This window comes from Polyergus mexicanus, unplaced genomic scaffold (assembly GCF_030449975.1).
Source record: "Polyergus mexicanus isolate NDT 795.1 unplaced genomic scaffold, iyPolMexi1.0 SCAF_7, whole genome shotgun sequence".
In the NCBI taxonomy this organism is placed as follows: domain Eukaryota; kingdom Metazoa; phylum Arthropoda; class Insecta; order Hymenoptera; family Formicidae; genus Polyergus; species Polyergus mexicanus.
The window spans coordinates 407,862-435,858 of record NW_027223327.1 but is presented as its reverse complement, the minus strand read 5'-3'; the positions used below and the strand labels follow the sequence as shown (position 1 = coordinate 435,858).

Below are 27,997 nucleotides of genomic sequence, written 5' to 3'. Positions count from 1 at the left end.
AGATCTTGGCCGTCGATCTTTATTGTGAACGACGCGCGTCTAAGACACAGATCTGTTACGATTCAGAGAGAATGTATTGCAATTTCTATCGCATTAATCCAAATCTTTCGTTAAAGAAAAAGGAAGAGAATGAGAGAATGAGAGAGAGAGAAATTTATCCGCGACAAATAATTCAATCGTCATTAATATTCCAGCATTTCTTTAAAAGATTACATATAGATATTTCGTCTTTCATTTAGAATTAATTTCATGTTGGTTAAGTTTATTACGTTTTATTACAGAGAGATAATTCAAATTATTTGCGTTGCGCACGTATGTACACAGATTTTTGTATAAATGTTCTTTACCTTAAAAAAGATACCAGAATAAAACTATTTCAGAAACAATATATTCTCGATTTTTATTCTGCGCTTGTCGAGATGATTGTTTGAAAAGATAGATATAGATGGATACCGTAGACAGGTAGAGATACTCGGATTCTTCTCGCTATTGTCAACGTGGATCGAAAAAAGCAACCTATTCATATTCAACGAGTACCTGTAGCGTCAGCCGGCAAAACGGCGTGTTCGTTTAAAGATTGTTGAATTCATAATACGAATATCAAACGTAATTGCGGAGGCTTATAGTATTTTAATTCCTTCTCGAAACCTTAGGTTTCGTTACCGTAAGATCGCTTCGCCCGTCGTCTACAACATCATTAATCCGGCTTTTGTATCCGCAACGCGGAAGAGACACCATCCGGGTCATCGATAGCAAACTCCGATGTCCGTTCGTACACCGAAATGAAATTACGAACGTTCCATGATCGATGCGACGCAAGTTGCTCGACAATGTCAATTTATAAAATTTAGTCCCGTAAAAGAGCATCGCTTTTGATCCGTCGTGAGAAATAATTTTTTATCAAATCTAGTATTCAATATGACTGACTTACGTTTCTTTCTTTATCACGTGCAAATGTTTTATCAATATTGTCTCAATTTATTCACACATACATCTTGAATAATAATTTAAGTTACTTAATCTTGATCTTTGGACGAATAATTAAATAAATAAAAAATATCATATTTGATAGAAAAAAATTTTTTTTTCTTCTTTTCTTTTTCCGCATATCTTTTTCGAATATTCATGACATGATTGTATATTTTAAAACATGTAGGACTCGATATAAGGAGATGAAATATATTATTCCCTTCTCGTATTGAACTATATTATGCTCTCTTAAATATTGGCTAGCTTTATTACCACGAATGGTTGGGAAAGATCGATAGCGCGCCATTCAAATAACTTCTCGAGAAAATATTGAAATTCGATGTCAGAGGCAGAGAGCGAAAGAGCGGGCTGTGGCGCGAACTGTGTTTGGAATTTCAACGAGAACCATTGGAGATCAACGGAAAACTTTTGGACCATGTGACGACGCGACAGTAGTCGTGAAAGTGGTCAGAAGGACACGCAAACTACCGGAGCATTCTCGGTAATATGTATATATGCGAGTGCAACAAACTTCTAAAGTGTTTTGTCCCTCAGCTACCTCGAAATTCTCCCAATTTCGACGCGAATTGATCCGAGAAAATACGATCGAAAAAATGTTCTCCTTCCTTCCCTTGCTTCTTTCGCCTTCGTGTAAGTGAGACGACGGTATAAATTTCCACTTTGTCACGTCTCGTCATCCGGACATTATACAAGTTCATATTAAAGTACCGTAAATCCGCGCTCCGAAGAAAGTTTGCATCGTAAAAGGGAAGAATTTCGATTCATCAAATGTCTAACAAAGTAATTTGTGCGAGCAATTTTGGCCTCAGTGTCACTATATAAATGTACCATATGTGTATATGTATATGCAGGGTGTATCTGAAATGATGCACTAAATTTTAGGAGCATATTCTAGAGATCAAAATAAGATTCTTTTTTCCTATGAACATGGATCCGCAAATAAACCCTCCTCCGAGCTAGAGCCCCTAAAGTTTGGGGAAAAAATTAAAAATTGGCTGTATTCCAGAAAAAAAAAATGGCAGAAGGTTGAAATTTGGTAGCCCAGTAAATTATAAAGTAAAGTAAGTCACTAAAATAAAAACATAAAAACGTATATTGTGAAAACATTAATTTGCCAAGCTCGGAATAAAGTTCTTAAGCCCCTTGAATTATTTCAGATACATTCGGTATATGTATATAAAAGATAAATCAATTGTTTATTAATTATCTCCTCGGATGGTTCTGAAATCTCCTTATTCAGATGCAAAGCTGTCTCGATGCAGCTGGTGCGGTCTTATCTGGTTCGAACGGAACAAACGGAATATTCCAAAGTTTAGTTTACTCATACGTACATTGTGCGCGACTTTCACAAGCTCTCGCAAAACTTAACCGTTAAGTACACCGCGTTAAGTGCACGCCAGTATTCTATTCCAGTATAATCGCTATATAATTGAATAATTGTCGAACGTTGGCGCGGATTGCCGAAAAGTCATTTGTGTAGTGTGCGACGCGGCACAAGAGACTACTAACGTTAATAGCCCTGAGATACCTTTGCACAGGGAATGAAATTCAACGGAACTCGGCGGTATCGTTAAGTCGCTTGTTCGAGAGATTTAAGACGAAACGATAAAAGCGACGACAACTAACGTGATATCTGAAAACAGACACTTGCGCGGTCTTAACCGTAGCGAGACAAGATTCGTACGACGTGTAAATTTAACGTTGCCCTACGATGTCTACCATAATTGTCGCAGGTGCGACAAAGTTATAATCGTCTCGGCAATAAAATCCGCAAACCAACTTTATGATGGAGTCTCGCCCACTAAATTTATGGACTTTGCTACATTATTGCGGATTTGAGAGAAGCAGCCTCGTTAGAGTTACGACGAAAATTGCTTGATAGCTGTTAGTTAAACAAAAGTTTGATAAACGTTTCAACGGCACGATTGTACACCCTCTCTGTATAATTTAATGATAGCGCTGTAGTCATAAATTCTCACGGTACGGTTAAAAAGGATAAAGGCCGCTTTTTAAAAAGTTTTCTCCAATATACTGCGGCATTCCTCTCGGCCTATTTTTGTCTTGTCGAGCGAGTAACTGTATAATACCGGCATATTTTATAAAGAAAACTTGAAAGTTATGTGCGTTTCGTGCATTGAACAAAGGCTGCAATAGCAACTGAGAGAAACATTTATAAAAATTTCCTGAAATATTTACGGATTATATAAAATATGTAAAATTTAAAGTTATCATTATTAGTGGCATAAAAATATTTATTTTATTTTATTTTATATCAAATTATTTTACTTTTATTAAAAAGCGAATTTATGCGTTAATTAACCGACGAGAACTTTTATTATGTAAAGAAAGAGGAACAATTCAGAGAGAAACTTTTAAAGGCAGGAACAAAATCGTGAAAGCGAGAAACTGAAAAAAAAAAAGAACTCGGACGGAACATGATGATAAAAGAAGAGTTTTACAAAGTAAGATCTCTTCTCGTCCGCGTTGTTGGCCTAACAACGCCGTAATACCTGTTCTTATCTTACAGACGTAAGAGAGGAAAATCTACCTCTTCTTCAGTTTAGCGCACCAAATTCTATCCGGATTACTCGGGATACGTGGGAATTGGCACACAAACATGCAACTAAATCTCACTACTTTATTACTCAATACTTACTTCATTTCTAAATACACGGTTTAAAAGACTGTTCGTTGTACTTAACAGTTTCACTCTATAGAAATAAACAAATTTGTACAATATGTCCCTTCTCGTTCCCCCTCTCGTATTTCTTTCTATAATATTTCTCTCTCTAATAAAAAATATTCAAAAAAAAACATAAAAGCTTAATTTCTAAAAGCTTCATTTACAGATTCTTTTATACGCTTCTACGTGATTTCTTTGTAAGGGACATCTTATCCATATTATTCATTTCAATTTCCCGAGATATCATTTCTATACCCGTATTTATTTGCGAAAGTTCAGGAAGCGAAACGCGCAAAGTGCACGACGCGCGCGCGAGATGAAGGGGGTAAACGAGATTCGCAACTTCTCTCTCCGGGAATTTGGGAGAAAAAATAAAAAGAGAAACATGCGCCCCTATGACTCCGGAAGATGGAATCGCGGCAGCTCCACCCGCGACAAAAGCTGCAAAAGTTTTCCCGGAGCGGAGAACTCCGCTCCGTTTAGAATTTCCCCGTATGAGAAATCGGCCCGTAACTTTTGCCTACGTGCGCGTATCACGGCGAGTAAAAAAGATGGATTTATATTTCCGTGACGTAGAAAAGCTCGTAGGATAATCGCACGATGATGCGAAAGGAACGGATCTCGGAGATATTGTTTGTCAATAATTTATTGCACTGTGAAACGAACTATGCACGGACGCGCGACGCGAATACAGAAATGAAAAATGGAAAAGTATTTCATTTGGCAAAAATAAATAATGTAAATAGCGATAAGCGAGAAATTTTGAAAAACAATGCATGTTTTAAACGTATATGCATTTGCTCAACGATGCAAGTGCGTGCGCTTATACGATGTGCAATCGGAAACATTTCATATCGTTAGAAATCATCTTTCAATATTTAATAAAATAAAAATTTTTTCAATTTAAGAATTTATTTTTTAATTTACAAAAATTTTTATAAATACAAGTACATTCTCTGTCTCTCTTTCGACGATTATCTATAACATTCTAGTTTGTTTTATTTAGATTCATGTCTCTTATGTAGCACTAGACTAGGGAATGCAACGGAAATGCAATTTTTCTCGAGCGTCTTTCGTATCGGAAAATGTCCCCGACATCGTGTCGTCTGAACATGTGCCTGTCGCAGATTCGCGATTCGCATTCACGGTTATAGCCAGCTGCTGCTGGTCGAACTTTAGTAGAAAAAGTGATTACCGATCGATATATCCGTAGATATATATCCTCGATTCTCGCGATAGCTTATAGACAAACATCGATGACAGGCGACCGGCTGCGCACTCGGTCTCGAGCGACTCGATCGCGTACTGTATCCGAGTAAAGAATAAAAAATCATTCTTTCAAACACATAACGTTTCAAGAATGATCATATATTCTCGGAACAATTATATGCGCACACACAGAGCTTACCTCGCGAGGTTACGCCCAGTCCTTTCAAGACCCCAAGACTAGGATTCATGATAATTTTATGGCTTTAGCGCCGCGCTTTTTAATATCGCAATCGTAATGCGCTTACGTAAATAATCCTACATTCCAGATAATTGGTGCGTTAATTCAAGATAATTGAAACGCGGAAATATCCCGCGTCTTTCTCGACCATTATGGTGTTTGAACGAAGCTAAGGGATCAAATTAGTTCCACCCTCAGCATTATAGTATTACTCAAGGTTCATAATACTAGCGATTCTCGTAGATAATAGATTCCCGTTTTATATATATGTGCTACATAACGTTTGCAATACCCTTTGTAAAACGTAGGAAATAATCTCACAATATAAAGAGATCATCGATGGATTACACATAATGTTGGTGAACTTCACGTATCATCGTGAGCATTAGTCTCTCTTAATTCTGTGCAATTTCGAGGAGCTCGACACAGTTTTATACTATTTTAATAGTTTGTCACACCCAAGCGTCTTTTTGCCGCACGAGAAAAAGCACGATGCAAATGATAACTACTAAGCGAGAAAGCTGCATCTCTCTCTCTCTCTCTCTCTCTCTTTATCGATTAATAGCGTTTAATATCTTTTTTACTCTTTATTTGTAAGCACCGTAATAAATATGTAATAAAAGAGATCAAATTATACGAACAATACGAGCAAATGGCAACGTGCAAGGACACCGGATGTCGATGAGACTTACCGTCGTAAAGTCGCACCTAAATGCACGGCTACTGTAGCGAGAAACTTTACGTCAATTTAGCGAAATTGTCTACGAAATAGGATTTATATCGAATATCCAACGTACAACGCAAAAACATTTTTGTCTTTCTCAAGTTTTTTATTCTTCCCGAAGATAAAGAAATCTCATATTTTAGTTTTACAAGGATACGTGACGTTCGATAAATATTGATACTGACCATATTCATGATATTTTCGCTGAAATAATTTTTATACATATGTGTATGTGTGTGTGTATGGAAGTTATGTTATAATTTAGTTGATGTATTATTTTTGAAAAACATAAAAATGTTCTCCCTCACCTAAGGATAATTCTCAAATTTATCATCTTTGTAATGTCAAAACAAATTTTATATTTTTTTCAAATCTATTATTCTCAATACGATATACATTGCGATTACTAAGAGATGCATATCTAGCTGTTGTAAAATTTTAGAAAAAATGTAGATAATGTATTATATGTTTTCAAAAAAATATCCTATTATATATTTAAAGCACGAAATATAACACGTTGAAAACTATTCGACTTGTGCAAATTTATTTTCGAGATACACGTTTCCTTCAGTAACGCACGTTGAATATTGTACAGGGATGCTGTGTGAATTGCACAGCTGCATTTAGACATGACTATTATACCGAAGGAGAGAAGAGTCTTCTCGACGGGAACAGAGCCCAGATCGCATGATATTTTCTATTCGTGCCCGTACTCGACGAGAAATATTCCAAAGAGCTATTGGCCGTATCAGAGGCAAGAGCAGATTTCTTTCCTTGTCCTCTCCTCGTGTGTAAGAAAGATGTGCTTCTCACGCTCGGTAAAATTCGTATCGCGATCAAGAGATATCCACATATCCAGATTCTTCCCGTCTTCGTCCCCATGGAAATATAGCATATAGGAATTCAACATACGCGAATAAATGCATTGTAACCCAAAACTCGCTTCTATTCGTCGTCGTCGTCGTCGTCGTCGTCGTCGTCGTCGTCGCTGTGCTCCTGCTTTGCCATTCGAGTCTTATCATCCCGCGAAAGGAAGCGAAACTTTGACAATTCCTGCCTCGAAAAAAAGACTCCGCTAACCGAAGGTTGTAATTGCTTCCGAACTCAAGTTCTCACGAGAACTTTGACGCAAAAGTAAGTCTCTTAACGATTTGTTAAAGGCGCCTTAGCTCGCTGTTAATTACGTTGAAAAATTTTTCCAAGATAAGAGAGAAGGTTTCACCTAAGAATTTTATTATAAATAATAGATGCGCATCGCGCGCACTATAATTTATATTTTTACTCCATGTATATATATTCATCGTATAATTCAAAATTAATTTCATCTCACTCTGTCAAGATACTGTCGAGAAAATATTCACCGGGCGCGCTTACGATTCGTGGAAAAAGTTTCGCGTTACGATAAAAAGAATTTACAATTTTCTTCCATATTCTGTGATCTCTATAAAGCTATATATCGGCGTCGCGCAGTTTGCCATTTACAACTTCCATGGCGTTACGAATCTTTCTTTCTAATGCTACGAGCCTAGCAAGTTTCTCCGACCGTGCGATTCTTATGCGACCGATGATAAGCTGACGCGGATGACATATCGTTAAGTAAAGCGACGAATCGAGATTAAGGAACGTTCATTTATCTCGTCACTAAACAAACTTCCTGCCCGCGATTATGATATACCTACAAACAGTTGATTTTATAAGATCGTTTAATGAAAATTTTAAAGTATAACAATAATACACTATACTTTAGAAAAACATATATTTGCCGCCAGAAAGTCTACAAAAATTTTATACAAAGAAGCGAAAATATCTTGCACAAAAATGTTTCTAAAATTTACGCGCTTCCGCGTAATATTCGATCGATAACGCAAGCTTCTCGAGTGTCCTAAAGGGCCGCTCAAAAATATAATGTATCACACCAGGGAGATGGAAAACGCCCCGACCATCTGCCGAGTTGCACGTCTTACACATCGCAATATTGCTCACCTTGCGTTTTCGCGCGCATCAAGATTACTAGGCGGAGAATGGTTTTTAGGTCGGTCGGATAAATTCCAATGAGAGAGCTTGGCGCGTGCGGTATTATGCACCCGTGTAACGAAAAGAAATCTTCCTATCTTCCAATACCGAGTTGCTAGGATGTTGATCCTGTTTGATAAAAATTGCTCGCGCCTTTAAATTTCTTTAAGGATATTGGCCAAAGTTTTATCCAACTTTTGTCGCGCAATTTTTCACCTTCGATCACAAAAGGAGAGAGTTGCTATTTTACGTGAATTAAGAAAAATCTCTCCGTCAAATTTTAAGGATCGATATAACATTATTCGCAATCTTTTAAACAAAACTTTTTTTTTTTTTTTTTACGATAACAATATGGCACGATTCTATAGAATACAATAATAGCGAATAATTTAATGAATGAATAAATAATGATAATCACAACGAGAATAATTTCGTTTATTTACCTAAAATCGAAAAAAAACTTTCCCATTAAAAATTTATATCTGAAAATGCATTTGCATTTTGATTGAACGTGCGTAATTTGCCGTTGCTTATTTAGTTTGCTATTTTTAATCCGATAAATATCCAGGACGATGTGATTAATATTACGTTTCGGAAATACAAATTAATTATTGCATCTTCGCGCAATCATTTCGAATGCACGAAAGTTTAACGAAATACGGTTAATAATTAATTTGTGTTTCCGAAATGTAATATTAATCATAAATATATATGGTAAATAGGCAATGCAAGAGATCGAAACGGTGTTAGATATATATACGTCGTTTCACAGACATTTATTTTCTTCGCTCCCAGACGAGACGTTTCTCGCAACAAGACAAAGCAAACAAAGTTTACGGACAGGTTGCCGGATGTAAGAGCCGAAGAGATTTTGCTTGTCCTAATTCGAAGACGCGACTAAGGGATCCTTTAGAAATGGTCTGCTACGACTTGCAGATTTCTCGGCGGCGCTCCACGCCGTATATTAGCGTAGAATTAAGTGAAACGATTAATGCCTAGATGTTTTATAATCGACTTCGATCGATCTTGTACCAATCGTTTTTCAATCAATGATTAGACGGTTCTGTGTTCCTTGTGCCGCGAACGTCCCCGAACGTGAGCTCCCGAACAATCAAAAATCGCGTAATAACATGGTTCGCTTTTTGACGTAAATCGTGCAAATTTTGCAGTTTTATATGCCATCGTTTTTTAAAAACTCTTCAATTTACGAGATTTTTATGAAATATTATCGACTTGTTATCTTTCTCCTCGGTGCGATATTTTGAAATGTCTCCCAAGTTTTCAATTATCCAAATCAGAAGTAGCAATTGAGCATTTCCGTCTCATCTCGCGAGCATCTTGCGTCGCACCGCACGTTTTCCTCGAACGCAATTCGCCTCGTCAGCGGCGGCGTGCAAATTTCTTCTTAGACGAAACGATTAAAGTTTCGAGTGACATTCATAAATGACGTCTCGGGACACTCGAAACTCTCGCGGAATTCCCGTCAGGGGAAAATAGACCGCGCTGCGTCTTTTGCCCGCGAATCCGCGAATTCCGAGTCAGCGCAAGGTTGTTCCGACTTTTGCCGCAAGATTACCGAACTTTAGTCAAACTGTCTGTAACGAAATCGACAGCACCGTACCATAATTTGTCATAAATTACGTTCGCGTGCCGCGAATTCCGCATACCGACGTGTTTCTCTGCATGATACTGCAAGAATCAATCCGGAAAACAGCTATCGCGAAAAAAGAACCGCTGCTAAAAAAGTATAGAAGACCTATGTTGCGGGATGTGTGCGACAGATATTTAAACAAAATCTCTTCTGCATTAGAACTTGTGTGTCTTAAAAATTATAGTATATTATGAATTTTAGTATTAATATAAGGGGTCGCATATATTGAAGCGATATCAAAGTTGACAAGTCTATGAAAAAGGTGAAAAAAACATTTCTATATACAAGGAGTACAAAGAAAGAGAGAGAAGACTTTAAAGTATATTTACAATAAAAAAAGATTCATAAAACAACGATCGACTCTCGCATAATATAAAGACGCATAAAGGAATAGGAAAATGCATTTATTAAATAAAGTCTCTATACTTTTCGCCGGCAAGTAGAATTCCGCGTCATTCGATATCTGCTTATTGACGGTGAATTTACATGATCTTGTGATGTGTACATGGTTTATGAGAAGCGAATCAATTGATGAATTCTACCTGCTAGGTGGCCTGAAGCGACTGGCTAAAATTAATTACCGAGAAAAGAGGCCAAGATTGCCGGAAATGAATAAATATCCGGCCGAAAATACGTATACGTATACTTGTATAATCTGTCTGTCTTGACCTTTATATATTCCACTTATTTTTAGTAAAAGTGATACATATTGCAATAGCAAATTGTGTGTCATATCCGACTCGATCTGTTCTAGATACAATAGAATATTTGCTTTACGTTGCATTCGATTTATCTATAGATAACAAAATTTTCTGTTATCAAAATTTACATGAATTCTTTCTAAATAACATTTTTACAAATGACAATGTTCAAATGTACATATTTTTACGATTAAAGGCAATATAATATTGATTCAATAAAATCATCAAGGAATTACTCGTACAAACAGTAATCATGTGATTAACGTCGATCGTTAATCGATGTTCGAATAATAATATATAAACCAAATATTGCAAATATTCTCTTATTATCATCTTTATTCTATGAATATTAATATTGTCTCAAAGATGCGCAAATCAAACACAAATGCAATTAATTTACGGCGTTTAACGAATAATCGACTTTCTGTCAAAAGTACAAGATTATTATTGCCATGCTCTTTCGATCGTTCGCGAGGTACAACATGCCACGGATGCAACTCGCCATTATGATAATGCTGCACAAACGCGTCTCACTTTCTTAGACTCGAAATTGCGCGTTCATTTCGCTTAATGAGCGAGAGCGGCGAGGCGTTTGCGTAGCCGCGACAGGAGAGAAGCACGCGCGCGAACGCATCGCGCGAGAGACGCTTACGCAACAGCGTGTAGACAGCGAGGGAAAAACCGGAAGTGCTCGGTCAAGGTAAGACGTTGCCTCTGCCCACCGGCGCGAATGCATATATTATAATGCGCGATTTTCCGCGATCGTGTTAGCATTTCCTTCACCGTATCGGACTGTAACTTATCCCGATCGCTGCAAAACTCTGACAGAAGAACGCTTAAAAGTAAAAGTCAATGAATATTATGGAAGATGTATTTTTAAAAGCAGTCCCCGAAAAGCAATTTCACAGTATGTAGACTTGGTATTTGTGCCATGTATATTATCTTTGTGAAAGAGAGTACCGATAATCTTAAGCTTCTCCGAGGACGAGTCGTATTCAGATTCACATTCGCGTAAATTAAAAAGCGGATGTTTTGAAAATTTAATCTTAGCGCAGCGGATATTTTATAAGATTATAGCCGGCAAATGTGACACACAAACTGAACGCGCACAATTTATATGACACTTTATATTTTCGTTTCTGAATGTCGCTGTCAAAGCAACACCATCCTCTTGAGCAACATCATCCCTCACGTACGACAAGACGCTTCGATCCTTCTTCAAGAGCTTAAATAGATGTTTCTCCTTCTGCGCTTGATTTATGACGAGGATTTTTCTTAGCGGATGTAGGTGCATGGCGAAATCGATGCGAAATCGCGTCGAAATTTCTTCTCAGTGCGTAAAATAAATTTCGGTCTCTTTCGCCGGTTTTTCCCTGATCAAGATAATACGATGATGCTTGTATTTCTTTGGCCGATCCGTTATTATATATATGGTATCTCGTTTGGCTCTCGAGTGCGGCAGGAGCATCGCGTCGTTGTAGTGCCAAAATGACGACAAAATAATTCCGAATACAAGCAGAATGAAGATGAAAACGTTCGGATGCATATCTCATTGGTTATCGTTTTACTATTAAACGAAATCTTGAACGATTGCCACAGTGCACCGGTCGTACCTGCCTTTTGTAACTTCGTAGTAGCTCGTAAAAAAAGACACGCGAGAATGCGAGAGATATTGCAATATTGCACCGATTATGGACGTCATAAAGAATTATAGACGGCGCAAACGTTAATACTGATAACGTACTACGAAGTCAAGAATAAAAGAAGCCAAGATAAAATTATCACGTGGCACAATTGTGTGCCTATAAAAATGCATAAGCATAACATGCGAATCTTTCAAGGATGCAGATATCGGCGTTTTGCGCTGTAAAACAATATCGTTATTATTCGAATTTATCTACGAAAGTAATCTATGGAATTAATCTACAAAACAAAACTATACGTTCGCTTATATTCCATTTCGATTATTGTACCTGTAATTCAACGCTTAAAGAAATTTGCATGGAAACGACGACAAATCTGCCTGGCGCGTTACAAAAATGCAGAAAATAGAAAAAAAAAACAGGTGAAGGTAATCTCGTTTGATCCCGATCAACGTGATCGGGATTTGACGCGTACTTCCAATCGTTTCTATGCTAATCAGTATTTGTTTCTCGATTAACTCAACAATTGTCGAGCGTTATACATCCTTAAAAAAAAAACAAAAAAAAAACGAGAATATAATTTCTACTGAGCAAACAGCGAAGAGAGAATTTTTTTTTTCGTCAATTGGTTCATGCGATTCGGTCGACCGATTCCTCGTATCTGTAATCGTTGCTCGGTGCGGCTTGTAATGAAAATTGATCGCGTTTTAGCGATTAATTATCATTACATGGTTCCGAGCTTCGTTTACCAAGGACACACAACGCGGTAGTTAATAACGACGCTGCCAACAAACGCGCAGCCAGTTTCATTAATCCCCGCGCCGATACGCTTGGCAGCCTCCGCCGTTGTTTGAACGTATGTACGTAGTTAGTTTGGAGCGATCGTTACGAGTAATAAAGTTACCCTGGGGACAGACGACAGGGATGTACGCCGGACTCGAACAAAAGTTTCTTTACCGAAGGTGCAATCAGCTAAGCGAGAAACGAAAACGCGAATGTCTCCGGTCGCGACACAAAAGCGCGGTTCCGCTTGTCATCCGATAATTTTCGTCTAGAATATTTTCAATCGAAAATATTCTTATAAAAATCAGTTTATATTCTCGATTCATGAATTCGGAATACATAATTATTTAACATTTATAATTATTTTTTGAATAATATTATAACTGTTATATACATATTATATCAGTCTTATTTAAATTTCAAACATGCGAGTAAGCACCAATCCTTTCGAGAAAAATCGGAAGCGATTTGCTGATCTGATATTAAGCGAAGTTGCTACGATACATCGAAGCGAAAGAAATCAGAGATCTTCTCCAGAGAGTCTGGAAAGCGACATCTCGCATTCAGCTTCTATCTTGAGAAACCGTAAGAAGATCAGCCAGCTTTTCAACAGCAATAACGGTCAACCCGATCATCCCTCGCGCATGGCGAAATCTGGAAAGTCCGTACTATCCGACCTCGCGATTCAAAACGAGAAAGGCTCTAATTTCCAATCGCTCGTGAAACGAACACCGATCCGTATCGAATCTCTATCAAATGATACTATCGATCGGTATCAATATTTTGATCTAATTCCATCTATACGCCGCGCCGCATGCTCAGATCGTAACGCGACTCACTTAATCCAACCAACTTAAACGGAAAATGGATGCGAGACTTGGTCCTAAAACGAATGATGGTTCCTAAAAGCGTTTCGCTCAAACGGCTCGTAAACGGCGAGAAAAATGGCGGGTAAGTAGCGAGAAAAGAAAACCCATCTCAGCAGCAATTCTTTTTATCATCCTCGGTGTGATGGTTTTTTCGCGTGAATCTGTTTATCTCGTTGGCGTCTTACAAAAGGGCTTTTCAAAGGAGAGCTGACGGAGACATCAAACGCGCTATACGTCATATCTTTATTATTAAAGATAAAGCTGAAATGCATTTCCTGACGATTGCAACAAGATCGATATCTCGATATATTCATGCTCTGTTATTTCTATTAAGGTCCTTTCCCCAAGGAGCATACAACGTGGCTCGGTATCGACGTAGGTAAGGATGTAAATCAAACGCCGCAGGAAGATGAAAGATCTTCGTTTATAACCCCGTATACCCCGTGGAATAATTTCATTTACGTATTTATCCACCGTGAAAATGTATCGACGAAACGTGTAGACAGAAACTAGTCATATTAAATGTTCATTTTACGATTTAGACGGTCTGTAACGGTAATTATTAACTCTTTCTATTAAATATTAGCATAGTAATATTGTATATTACTCAAAAATTACAATGTGCAAAATTTTTGACGAGTTTCATTTTGTTAGAGTCCTATATTATAAAAAGCATATATTCGTATATTCTTAATCAAAAAAATCTAAATTTACAGATTTAATATCATGATTCAATCCCATTGCAACAACCAAAGCATTATCAAGATTGAATACAGTCAGCAGAAGAGCCAGTAAAGAGAAGGATATTACGGATATATATTGAAGAAGAAAAGAATATTATTTCTCGACGGATCTCACAATACAAAGCTTGGATACATAAAACGATAACGGCGCTTTAAAGACGATTGTGAGGAACGGCGAAACCGTTAAATCCAGACCGTTTGTAATCTCGCAAAAAGCCGCACGATCATTCCTGAATGAGAAATTTCAATGATATTAATAAACCGATGCAGCGCGCTCAGTTTGACACAACGTCATTAAAGGCGCATAGAAAAATCGGCAAAAAGACAAATTATTACTGTTTATTCGGCTTGAAATATCAACTTGTATCATACGATCGAATGAAAATTGATTATCCCTTGAGATCTCTCTATTCCCGTTGGAGAAAATCTCGTTTTATAAAAATAATAATATCGTAATAAATATTCTCGCCTTTTTTTAACAATCATGCGTTTGAGATTCGCCAGCGCACACATCCAAACACGTGCGATCGAAAAGAATCCGAACATTAATTGAGTTTAATATTTCTGTGTCGCACGACGAGTGGATTCGCGAGGAAAATTTGCAGGGAACATTGCGGGAATGTCGCATATTGATGGGAGCTTTCCATTTCTCGAAATGGGATTGAAGCTGAGCTGCGATTAAATTAGGCACGACGAAGATGCGCTCTGTACGAGAATTCCGGCGATGTAGGAGTCGCACGATATCGTTCCGATCGAGAGGATAACCAACTATGATAATTCCCTAATGCCCGATAATGTACGAAGGAGATTACGGCATAATGCAATCTGCATCGCACAAAGTATTGTTACGTTATGCATTGTATATTCCATCCACTATTTTTTTCTCCACATATTTTATACGTATAAATCAATTAGTGGAATAAATAAAAAAAAGTATATACGTGCGAGAAGCAAGATGTAAAAAAAAAAAAAAATGGATAACGATGCGAATAGTGAAAAGTATATCGATCATAATTATCAAACTCTGAAAAATATAAGTATAGTGAATAAATTCATATAGAGATGCACGATATGAAAGTGTGACGCGCACTATTTGCATTTTATATTTTAAGAAAGTTCGAAGAGAGATTAAATATAATTTACGGTACCTCAGAGGCGAAAGAAAGAAGGGTTAAAGAGAGTTAGGCGCGATCAGTACTCGCATAGAAATCGCGACCATCGTTATTAATTATCCATCGTATTTAATAATAAATCACAATATGCCGTCCTGTATCTGCTCGTTCGTCTTCATAAGTCACACGCGCCGCCTTGGTTTTATATCGACCACGTGGTTGTTCATTTTTCCGCATTACTGAAAATTGTAACTAATTGCCACGAGCTAGGATGAAAATAAATAGGTCCCCTCTAAACACTCGGCTAAACATCGCGGGCGTATAAAATGCGGGATATATTAGATAGCAGATTTATCGAGTATCTCTTTAGCCACATATTTCGATGATCGAATTGAAAAAAGTAATTTTCAAAAAATCTTTTTAATATCCGCATTAAAACATAATTGCGATTATTTAATAATAAAATGAAGAATCTTGCTAAACTAAGCTCTCTAATAAATAGAAATTTAATTCGGGATTTGACTGTCAATATATTTATCGATCGATTATTTGTTAAGCAACAGAATTTTTGCAAGCTCGTACAAAAATTTATAAAAATTCGTACGATGAATCTTACGAGTCTCGGATAGGATTTAAATTGGCATTATATTATATATTTATCAAATTACATTAGCGTTATTTGTGACGATAAGACTAGAGTGTTGACAAGATATACTCGCGAGATTTATGCTTTGGAGTAACTTACATTTCTGTCGAGAGGAGGATATAAAATTTGCCCAAGTTTCGTTGAGGCGCGACTAGTTACACACAAAAAATTTTACGCTAAAGTTTTTCGCATCGTAAGACGAAATAACAGGACAAGGGCTGTGAAAATTGCATTTTATGGAAGCGGTCTCCCAGAAAGAAGATAAAACATGTTTAAATCATACTACGCGAGATTAGACCACAGAGCGACTCGGCTTCTCGTTAGTTTTCGCGGCGAATCGAGATAATCGAGAGCTACGACAATTCCCATTTCCACTTTAACTTATTCGAAACATCTCGCTGCTGGTCCACCGTAAATCGATTTAACTCTCGGAAAATTTCCCGTAATGAATGACGCAACAGCATTGTGCGCGCACAAAGTCGAAAACAAATGTTCGAGCGAGGTATAAAAAAGTCGTCGCGACGAGAAGCGGAAAAGGGATTTAATGATTCGCGACATACGCGAAATCCATAATGGGAGGGGGAGAAAAAAAAAACATTTCGCGCGCGAAAAAGATGAGAAAATCCGAATGTAAGGTTGCTCCAGTTTTTGCGATTTACTTGGACAAAACTCGACCTCGTGGTCTTCCTTTCACGATGGAAATACATTCGACATTCATCTCGCGGTGCCTCCTTCGCTACCTCCTTTTTTCCACCTTCCTTCCTTTTCATCATCAAGATTACTAATCCGACGAACCACTTTTATTCCAAGGACGAACTTTTCATACTTGAAATTGCCATAATCATCCGTAGCCGATATAAGCTCGATATCGGACGATATTTTCAATATATCGATCGATATTAATTCTTATCAAGATGATTGGAACTTTTCGTTCTTCAAGAACAATACATATCCGCGATGAGAAAAAGAATAATGACAATTATCTATGGGGTAAACTGATAAGTTTAGCCATTTTTTCATTAACTTTAATTCGCCTGAAACTTTTTAATTCTTATTATAATTAAAGTTTTTAAGTAATCACTTCCCTCGCCTCGCTCGAATCCAAAGCTGCTCGCTTTTTCAAATTAGAAGAACTTTTCCGAATGAGCAAAAATTGGGAGAGTCATGATTTGGCGAGTCGAGATCTCAAAATTATGAAAGTGTCCCTATATATTTAGGACAATCGACAATCTTACCGTTCGTATATATTTATACATGAATAAAGGTTCGCCGAGCGGATTACATGGAGCAAAATAAATTTCGCAGACGCGTTTCCGGACTGTTTCGTTTGCTCTCAACGAATACGCGAAATTATTTCGCGTGGACTCAGCTGAAAATGGCAATAGCGCGCTGCTGCTGCTGCTTGATAGATCCCGTTGTTGTTCGAACAAATGGTCGCTCGTTTATACCGATTTCAATCCCCGTCATGTTATCGATTGAGCACGATAAAATGGAGGCCGAACTAATTGAACGATAAAAATCCGATATTTAAGTTGGTCCTTTCGAATCTACTAAACCGACCGTATCCTTGACAGTCTAAATATTTATCATCCCTTAATTCAACGCTGCGAAACACATTCGATTGCGAAACTTCATCACTCCTAGCCGCTATAATTTAATTAGTGACTAACGCATTCCCATTAATTAAAGAGACAAACGCATTTCGGTATATAATTATTTCGTCGCGAAATATCTTTGTAAAAATGGTAAAAATAATTTAATGCATAATTTATTTGAATGAAATACGCGATTAAATCTTAAAGTGAATAACGTACATATTGCCGATCGCAATCTAATGTATACATATATCATGTCGGCAAGGTAATATCGGTGGCAGCGCTAAACAGCTGGAATTAAATTTCAATATTTAGAGTAACGACAAGCTAAGCTATATAGAATAAATTTATACAAACAAATTTTATAAGCAAAAACTATTGAAAAATTTTATACACACGTCAATAAAAGAGATTAAATACATTTTTTTTTTTTTCTAACATATATACTATTGTCATTTTACATTACTACATATGTTGAGAATTTTTAGAATATAGAATTAATATTAAAATCAATCCGTATATCTTCAAGACACTTTGAAAGTGTTTCATCGGTCGCTACATATCTTGGAAATGCTCAGACGATATCGGAACGGGACCTCCCCTCCAATCAATATTCCGACAATTCCTCTCACCTCCATTTGGTATCCAGCGTACAAAGTAGGAGAGAATCGATCGTACGATCGATGTCCCTGCTCGACAGCAATTAAAGGAATTTACCGCGGTCGATCGCCTCGTGGTCGACAGCCGCGTCAAACGCACGAGGCACGTTGGCATGTATGTATGTATGCACACGCATGCACGCGAGACATGCGTGAACTTCGTAGACGACTTATTCACTTTCGCGGCCTGCGATATAACGTGAAATAACGTTCGTTAGCGGGACGCGATGGAAAAAAAGAAGCAAGTGTCTAACGAACATGCGCGAAATTGCAAATAAAAAAGGGAACGCCGTTAGATGCCATTAACACTAAATATACGATAGCGAGTGTTAATTAAAATAAATAAATTGTAAAAGTCAACGGCAAAGGAATACGATCAGGATTATATTTCAAGCGTTTCAATTCGACATAACGAATGTATATATTGTATGAGAGGAGTGAGGCTAAGTCATGTAATTTCATTATAAAATTATAAATATAATTTAACGAAATATTATAATTTGCAAAAACGTTATAACCGGTAATTATATCTCGCGAGCAATTATATGTATTGGATAATGGTTGAATATATTTAAAGCTCCAGAAATTGAGATAATGGCGACCGCGTATCGAATTAAAACTCAGAAAACTTGATGATAGTTTTCTAACGGAATATTTAATCGAAATGTATCGGTGTTAACTTTTCATCTATCCATTATGAATTAAATATTCGACATATTAGACGAGTTTACGAGTTTATGTATGAAATTTTCATAGTTCAAAGCCTTGCAAGTCAGTATAGTTGAACATAAAACTGTCTTGTGATCTCCAGCGATGAACCGATTACACGATACGATGGAATTAATTAGAGTTCTTACGGAAACGGCAATTTCGCTAGAAATGGTGCATTATTTACGCTGCGCAAAATTGGTCTAATGACGATAAAAGAGAGACGCGGAGATTATGTCACGTGTAGATAATGCATTTGTATGAATAGCTTTAAAGCTCGAGAGCAAAACTTTCCCATTGGCTAAATATTCCTTTCGACGCAAAAATTTCAACTTTACAAAGAAAGCTTTACTTTGACCTTTGAAATGCATTCGAGAATATTTCGCTGCAAAATAAATTTTATTTCTTTGAATTTCCGAAAACTTTCATCTTGAAACGCAAACGACGCTAGGTTAACAATACAGAGTTTCCGAGCTTGCAAATGCTTCTCTGTGAAAATTGCACGTTATACTGAACACGGTAAAAGAGAAATGAGTTAGCGAACGGTAACGAAAACAAGATTTATTTTAGACCATTGTTCTTGAATGTATCTTAGAACGATGCTAATTAAACTGCAATTGAAATATCTTTATATAATTTCTATTCTTTCACGCTTTTATTACGATTTCTAGCGATGTAGCAAAGCTAATCCTCAACTTTTTCAGTACCGAAATGCAATCGTATTATCGTGCAACTTTTGCGCAAAGAAAAAGCAATCTTATTATATTTTACATAACAATTAAAAACAATTACATTTGCAAATTGTTATCTGACGTAAAAGAGGCGATCATACGCGATATAGAACGTAGATGAAAAAAGTCACGATAGTTTTAGATTACCGTGTATATTCCGTACCGTGTGTACGAGATAACTTCACTTTCAGATTGCGTGTCGTAAGAATATCACTTCGATACTGGACAATTAATTAACGAGAAAAGGTAATCGCGAGGAACGAGCACAGAGGGAGAAGGGAAAACGTTACGTGTTAAGGTAAAAAAGCTTGAAGAAAAATGCAAAAGAAGCGGAAAAGAAAAGATATTATAACGCGAGATTATACAATATATATATATATAGGTACAATCGGTCACACGCGGTCACGAGAGAACAATCGTTCGCCGCTGACGTTCGTATCGCGCGAGAGTTCCTGCGGAACTGACAGCACTTCCGTTACGATAGCGTAAAAATCACGAGACCCCTACACACCCTCTCCTCCCTTCATCGTCATCCCCTCCGAGAGCGGCGATCACGTGATCTTTGAACCTTCTACCCGCCCTCAACGAGATGCACTCGCCCTCCGATGCACAGCCCTGCTCCGCTCACCTCCTTCCTCCCCCCTACCCCCCTTGCACGACGCCCCTTTCATGCTCACTCCGAAAACGCTCGCAAAATTTTCGCCGGTGTCATTCTCGGTCCGACATTCCAGTCATGTTCCGCTACGATTGGTTTAAGCAAAACGATGGCCAAGGCAAGGTTGTATTTCGAACTAATAGCGTAAGGGCGTTTCCGACATATTGAAGTTTGATGTATTGAATAGAGGAAGCAACGAGGCTAAACATGATGATGCAAACGTTGGGAATAAAAAAAATATGAAAATAATTAAATTATAAATATGAAATTAAAGCTGTAAAATAGTAATTTTTTTAAACATATACCAATGATAACATATATTAGATTCTAAAGATTTATAATCTTTAACCGCCAAGAAGCGGACTCACGCTGCTTTGCATTTCGCGACTTGATTATTTCTGAATAACTCTAAAAGCGCGTATAGATCCGTATCCTTGTATCGTGTATCATCATTCTGTATCAGGGATGGGTTACAAATCACGTAAAAGCTGGATACGCGATAAGTCTGTACAGGCTTTAAAGATGGCCATCGTTGCGAGGCAATATATTGCTGTAAATTATAATATCGAATTCGTTTTCCGACGACAAATATTAAAGATATTCGTAACACTTCCGTAAACAAGATTGCGCCGTATATTTCGGCAGAGGCGAGCAAAAATATTCCAAAACGTCATTAAAGATAAAGAAGATCATAGATCATTTTCGTCTATATTATACGGAAGCGGTTTTATGTGTGTGTGTGTGTGTGTGTTTACCGAATAAACGCAGACAGTCCGGGTAAATAACGGCACGCTGTAAATCTTGCGCTTAGCTTCGTATCAGTAAACGCGATAATTACGGGCGCTCTCGAAAGCTCAAAGAACTCACGTGAAATTTCAGCTTTCTCGCGAATAAAATCTTTTTTATGAAAACAAAATTTTTAAATTGATTTCTATCCCTATCCCTCCGATCGCGATAAATCTAAAACCCTAGAGCTTTAAAAAAAGAGAGTCTCCCTTACCCGCTATTTCCGGGTGTTCTCACCACGTCGTAACGAACACTAGGCTTCCTACGACGATCCCTCGGGCTTCTCAGAATTTCCGTGCTGTATCCGGACGATACGTGAACAATGTCACGCAAATAGGTGCGAGTCTTTAACGGCTGATACGCCTCGATCGTTTTGCAGACGCCGATACAGCCGCAGCACTTGGACATCGTGTTCGATTCTCTTCACGCGACGATAAAATCCTCTTGGCAAACTTTTTTCTCCTTTTATCTCTCTACCGTTACTACTACTTTACAATTCTCGGAATTGCCTTATTTTCTGGCGAACGGCGAGCGTGTGTGGTATCGACATCTGCACGAAAAAGAAGAGGAAACACACGGCTTTGGCGCTGGCTCTTGGACGAGAGCACGTCCGCCTGATATAGAAGGTCCGAGTGAAATACACTCGACGGTCGGCCTAGGTGGATAAGAACGATATAGGAATCGAGAGAAAGAGTCCGTGATATATCGCGCGCGTGCTCTTTACGTGAACGAACTTCCGAAAGCAGTCGGTCGATGAAGTTTCGAAACACCCGGCGCGACCGAGGGTTATACTACCGAGGGGGGAAGCAACCTTGGATGAGAAGTTGCAACGATCTTTGGTCCATGCCGCGTCTGCCTGCGCGTCAGAAACATTTTATTCAAAGAGGATGCGCGCGAGGGCGAATTCAATTTTTGAACGCCGTAAATATGGAAAGAGCAGGCGACATGTATTTTACCGTCAAATATCTCGCCTTTTTCATTCTCATGAATAAGTAACGAAGAATATCTTTCCGTGTTTCTGTATAAATGTGTATATAGTTTCAAGATCATTTCGCGATTAATCAGAATTTCCGCCACGACGAATTTGATACGCGACACGCTTTGATTCGCATATTTCTATCACAAGTAAGATTTGGAGAATAAAAGCAAAGTAAAAGAGAAGCGGCAATTGATCGATAGGGATGAGCGCAACGTTTGTGCAAGCACGAAACAATGGCAAAATTTAATCGATGGCGTACCGTTCATCGGAATTGCGAGCACGTACGCGAGGAATGTCTTTTCAGCTACAAATGCCATAATTTTCCCGAGCCCCGATCCCCACCGCGCTAATTATTCGACGATTCTTAATATTCAGAAAACGTTTATCGTCTCGTGATCCATAGCCCAGCGTACTTTGTAAGCTGGTAACGATCGTTACACGATAACGTTCGATCGCGCGCGTTTGATTCGCGATAAAATTTCCGAGATCATCCTGAGAAGAAAAATATCTTTCGCGAGAAATAAAGTTGGAACAATCGCAAAGAAAATTAATCTCATTAAATATTGATGGCTTATATCCCGAAAGAAATTTTCAAGAGACTTAGTTTTTATATAATTTTATATAATTACATATATAATTATTCTCCTCACGCAACTAGATACTAACTTCCATGAAAATTATTACCGTCGATTCTTTTTTTTTTATCGCGTTATACAGTTTGAGTTTTATTTTCCATTCAGCGAAATTTTTAGGAAATTTAGCTGTCAATCGGACGCGCCTCGCGCGAAACGTCACATGTCGGAGCACATTGTTGAAAATTCGCGAGTTCCCTCGCGACGAACGCTTGGAACGATACTGAGAGAACTTCTCTCTGTGAAGGGAGGAGATGAGAGAAGAAATAGAAGAAGAGCCTCAATGAGAGGAGGAGCGCGTATCCTCCGTCTGCATACGTCAGCAATGCGTGACGCATAGTGTGATTTAAAATAAGCATAACAATATTTCCTCAGGAACGATATATCCCTGTCATTGTTATTTAGCATAAAGGACAATTAAATAATGTTATTCAATAATGTTAATGCAGATTATTTTTTCAATTAAAAGATTAATAAGTTAATCAATGCGAAAGAGAGATTGACGATTTTCCAAAATATTTCGAATGTATGTGAAAAAAAATATTGCTCGTATAACCCACCGAATGTTACGCCAGTGTCGACCATACGATTGCATCGCATAAGACAACATTCATCGGCGTATACTGCGAGAACGCATTTGCTCGACACACGCATCGCTGTAGTCAGCAAACCAGGCGGATCAACAACCGGACATGGCTGCAGACTGCAGCTTCTTTCGCGTTTCGTTTGCTCTTCAGGAGCGCACGCGTCATATAATACACGTTCATTTATAGAAGCAAAGTATTTCCTTTTTTTTTTTTTTTTTAACGAGCCCACACCGTTAAATGCGATAAAGAAATGATTATACGACTATTTTCATCTAAATGATAAAAAGGGATAATAATAGTAACAATTATACATATAATCGACGAGATAATTATCACGGAGAGTCGGCATCGACAGAAATTCAAACGGAGTAGGAAAAAGTATTAAAGTTATTAACGGTGATCAGTTTTAAACGGATAAACTCGCAAAATTCTCTAGCGAAAAAATGATAAAGGCCGCGATAACACGCGTTGCGAATGACGTACAGAATATATTCCGAGAAAGGACGCAGTTTGGTGCGCCGAGTCGCACGACCTCGAAATAAGACACGTGCGCGCCATAAGGGCGACGATCTTACTCTCCGCAAATCCGGATCTCATCCACCAACTTCTATCGCGAAAATACCGCTAATTTATCGCGTAGCAAGATATTTCCTACGTCTCTGTACACGACCAACGATGTAAACGTGTGCGGTATTCGGATAACACATTGCATTGTGCGGTGACGCTGACTCGATTAACCTATGTCTACGAGAATTACATCTTAACATTTATTTATGTAATTATCGGAACGTGAAATTGCGGAAATATGAAGCGCGACGATAGCAAAATACGACATTCGAATTTATTTCTCCGACATGTACATTTTGCTCTTTAAATCTCTCCGATACACGCATTTCCCGTCTTAATATGAGACATGGAGAAATATTTTTCCGCGATCCTTTTATATCTCTATTAATAGATAGCTATATATATATATATATATATTTTCGAATCACGTTTATGATGTTTAAGAGACCATACTTCTTTTGACTCAATATTAATTTTTTTATCCTAGCTTATATTTTTCATTAAGCTTAAAGAGCTTAAGTAAAGACGAATTATGAAAGCTGTGTACACGAAAAAGATATTACGTTAAGTATCAAGCATCGTATTAAAAAGTTCATTTAAAAAGGCTTAACAAGAGAGAGCGACTTATTAAAAAAAAAAAAATAGTCCATCATCATCGATTATTATCGGTTTATCGTCGCTTTTCCATTGTATGTTACATATGTATGAATATGAGAGACGTAGACACAGGGAACGTAAAGTGATTATAAAATGTTAAGATCGATATTGTTCGCCTTTCTCGCAATTCTATCCAATAAATCTCTCATAATGGCCATATAGGCGTGTAATCCGTTTAATCTCGAGGGAAGCGCAGCTCTTTCCCGTCCGGGACGACAAATTTATTAAAGACAAAGAGATCTCTCGGAGGAGAGAGGTCAAAGATAAACCGTACGGATAGGTCATTCGGTACGAGTCATTCCATCTCGTGTGCATTCTCTTTCTTTTTCCACCTAAATTCACTTCTTACGCCGATCGATAATTGCTCTCTTTCGTCGTACGCGTCATTTAATCGATTCCGTTTAAAAAACCGTAACTCGGTTGAGATAGCAATTGTTGACTCTTGCCGGCGTGCGATATATGCGCGCGCGTGTTCGTGAATTATATTAAGAAGTTTATGAACATAAGAGGGCGAAAAGGATACGCTCGATGCGAGAATATATTATACGATATAAATAAGATTAAATGATAATAAGCGATCTTACGATCGAATTGAAAGTGAGTTAAAAGACCATCTTTTTTCCATCTTTTACGTTTACATCATAATAAATATATTACGTATATTTATATATTTAATATTAAATTATATCGCGTGTATCATTATACTATTATATGTTGCATAATAAGATGCAAGACGAGAAAAACGAGCGAATTATTATGCGAAGCGTGTAGTTGAATGTTCGGCGCGAATCTAAGAATATCGATGACGGACAAAGTTGGAGAGTCAATCGGCAGAGAGATGGAAGGCAATATTCATGCACTCGTGGTGCCCGTGCCCGTGGTAGTCGCGAGGTAAAAGTCAACGCTCTCATAATTCAGTACATCGCGCAATATCGAGGAACTGCGGAGTTTCAGCGCCAGCGTACTTTCGTATTTCACCTAAAACAGGTGGATATTGCCGACGTTGCATCACCCACGCGTCCCCTACCGCGATTTAGCCAAGAGTGCAACCGCAAGATCGATTGATTTTCATCAGTGTCGGCTTTTTCACGATGCACAATTTGCACGTGGTTAACGACGTGCAAATTTTTCAAAATTACGTACGTTTAACGCACAACAATTTTAAATATTATAATTGTAATAAGCGAGCATTTTTTCCTAGAATCAAATTCGTATAAATAACCGCAACTTCTGTTCTATATAAATCAGATGAGAAAAATTCGCGCGTATCTAATTTTTATACAGAAAAAAAGAATTATCAATTTGTCAATAAATTATTAATAATATAAAAAAAATAGATTATCGATTTCAAAAAAATATAAAAATTATATTTCATCTTTATAAGCTTCCTCAATAATATGCATGAATTTATAGGACCGACTTGATGTTTTCTTCGATCACGCGGCAATTCTTCTTCTTAAAGAAAAATTCGTTTAAATATCTACTGCGTGATTAAAAAATTCGGACTTTTGTGATTATCGCCAATCGGTTGAAGATTGTCGGAAACTATCGGTTAGAAAAAATTCCAGCTCGCGGCAAAACGTCCGAATTGCATGACACACGTTCCGATCTTATGATTCCCCGTGGATTTTCACGTCGTGCTTTGCCCGTTTTTCTTCTTTTTCTTTTAAGAATAGTCAGCCGCGTTGTAAACTCGTTTGTAATAGAGAGGATTGTTCGCACAAGACAAGCTATATTAACAAGAGATGGATAAGAGAGACAAAGTGAAACGAGAATGCTCTTTATCGTCGTCTTTCGAGCGAAATTAATTTTGCTAATACAATGCATTTGCAAAGGTTTTTAAATGAGCTATAAATTACAATAACAATCGTCATAATTAATTTTTCGTTCAATAATCTCAAGATTGACGAGTATCTTTCCAAGAGTCAAATTGCAAATAGAATAACGGAAAGACTGTAACGCGAAAATTGTAAGAATAAAGGATAGTGTTACACCGGTAGAGTCACGAGAAAAAGAAAGCTTTTCTCTTCCGTTAGTTTTTTTTCATTGTTTCACCAGTCCCCAGATACGACGAGCTAGTAAGAAGAGAACTATAGTGCGAGCAAAGACTTTTCTATATAATAATACTCTGTCCAATTTTCTTAATTGGGATTATCTTGTGTGAAAGATATCGTATAAAAATCTTTGTCAAATATTTATAATTTCCGTAGGAAAAATTTCTTCTCATCTCTTTATTGCAATTTTAGCGCTTCGATAACGAAACAATTTTTTTTGGTCGATAATGGAATATAAATAATTTTTAAATAAGGCAGATCTCAAAAGTCTGTAAATTAAATTTAGATAAACACCATTAAAAAAAAAGAAGGCAATATTATAAAAATAGCACAATTTACTGACTTAATTTAGTCATTTTACCTACATTCTATTTTAAGATTTCGAAAGAATTTAATTTGGAGTATGCTTCGATTTTATTTCCGAAAATGAAATAAAATATATTTCTCATTTTATCCTAATCTATTTAATAAAAATAAACATTTTCCGTGACTTGAATTTAAAAAATATTGAAGATACATCTATCCTGCTGATGAGGTATAACCAGTGAACGGTTCCATAAAAACGCACGGCAGCGAGACGAAGGAAATTGAAGATTTCAGAAATGACTCATGTGAAATCCGATAGCTATTCAGGAATTATGTATCCTTCTTACCTCTCTTGCACGAATTGCCGTATAAAAAGATCCTCAGACTTGGATCGATATTCCAAGGCGCACTTCGAATTCGAGAGTGGGGAATGAGATTTTCATCGAAACTTTAATCGATCACAATGAAAAAAGGTATGTTGAGGGCAGAAAGAAAGAAAGAAAGAAAGAAAGAGAGAAAGAAAGAAAAGAACGACGAAAGAAAAACGAGAGAAAAGAGAGTGAAATCAAAGGAAGCGAGGAAATGTACGGATTCTCGCCGCGATGCTTTTATCCCCGATCGAATGTGCGTGCACATTGCAATCGAGTGCACTCGAGAAAGTAGCCACGTGGCGCCGATACGAGAAGAGACTCCTGTCTCGTTCAATTTCAACAAAAACGGCAATATCGTGCGCATTTGACGCCGGGTGTATTTCGCGAGCTATACGAAAAAAGAAAAAAGAAAAGAAAAATCGTGTGGCATTCGTTATACTAAATAAATCGCAACTTTCGAGATTACATCCATACGCACCGAAAATGATATCAATTATTATATTTATTCGAATATTTAGCAGAATGCTATCGAATTATTTTTATGATTTGTTTCGCAAAAGCTAGCGAATCGGCGAAAATGAGAGGCGGGAATATTTCGTAATGTAGATGTAGATAAATGAGAAAAATAACGAATTTTTCTATCTACGGACATACTATCTTGAGAAGAAACACTATGAAATATAAAAATAAATTACAAAGTGCTCG

General features: G+C 37.4%; 1 protein-coding gene across 1 annotated transcript in view; it reads right to left on the bottom strand.

The window, feature by feature from the left end:
* Positions 1–21,643, bottom strand: part of LOC138934867 (uncharacterized) — a 108,300-nt gene extending 86,657 nt beyond the window's left edge. The window contains 1 exon segment of the mRNA XM_070299009.1: positions 21,354–21,643. Coding sequence (XP_070155110.1) covers positions 21,354–21,547 — 194 coding nt within the window. The 5' untranslated portion in view covers positions 21,548–21,643.
* Between the last annotated feature and the right edge of the window lie 6,354 nt (positions 21,644–27,997).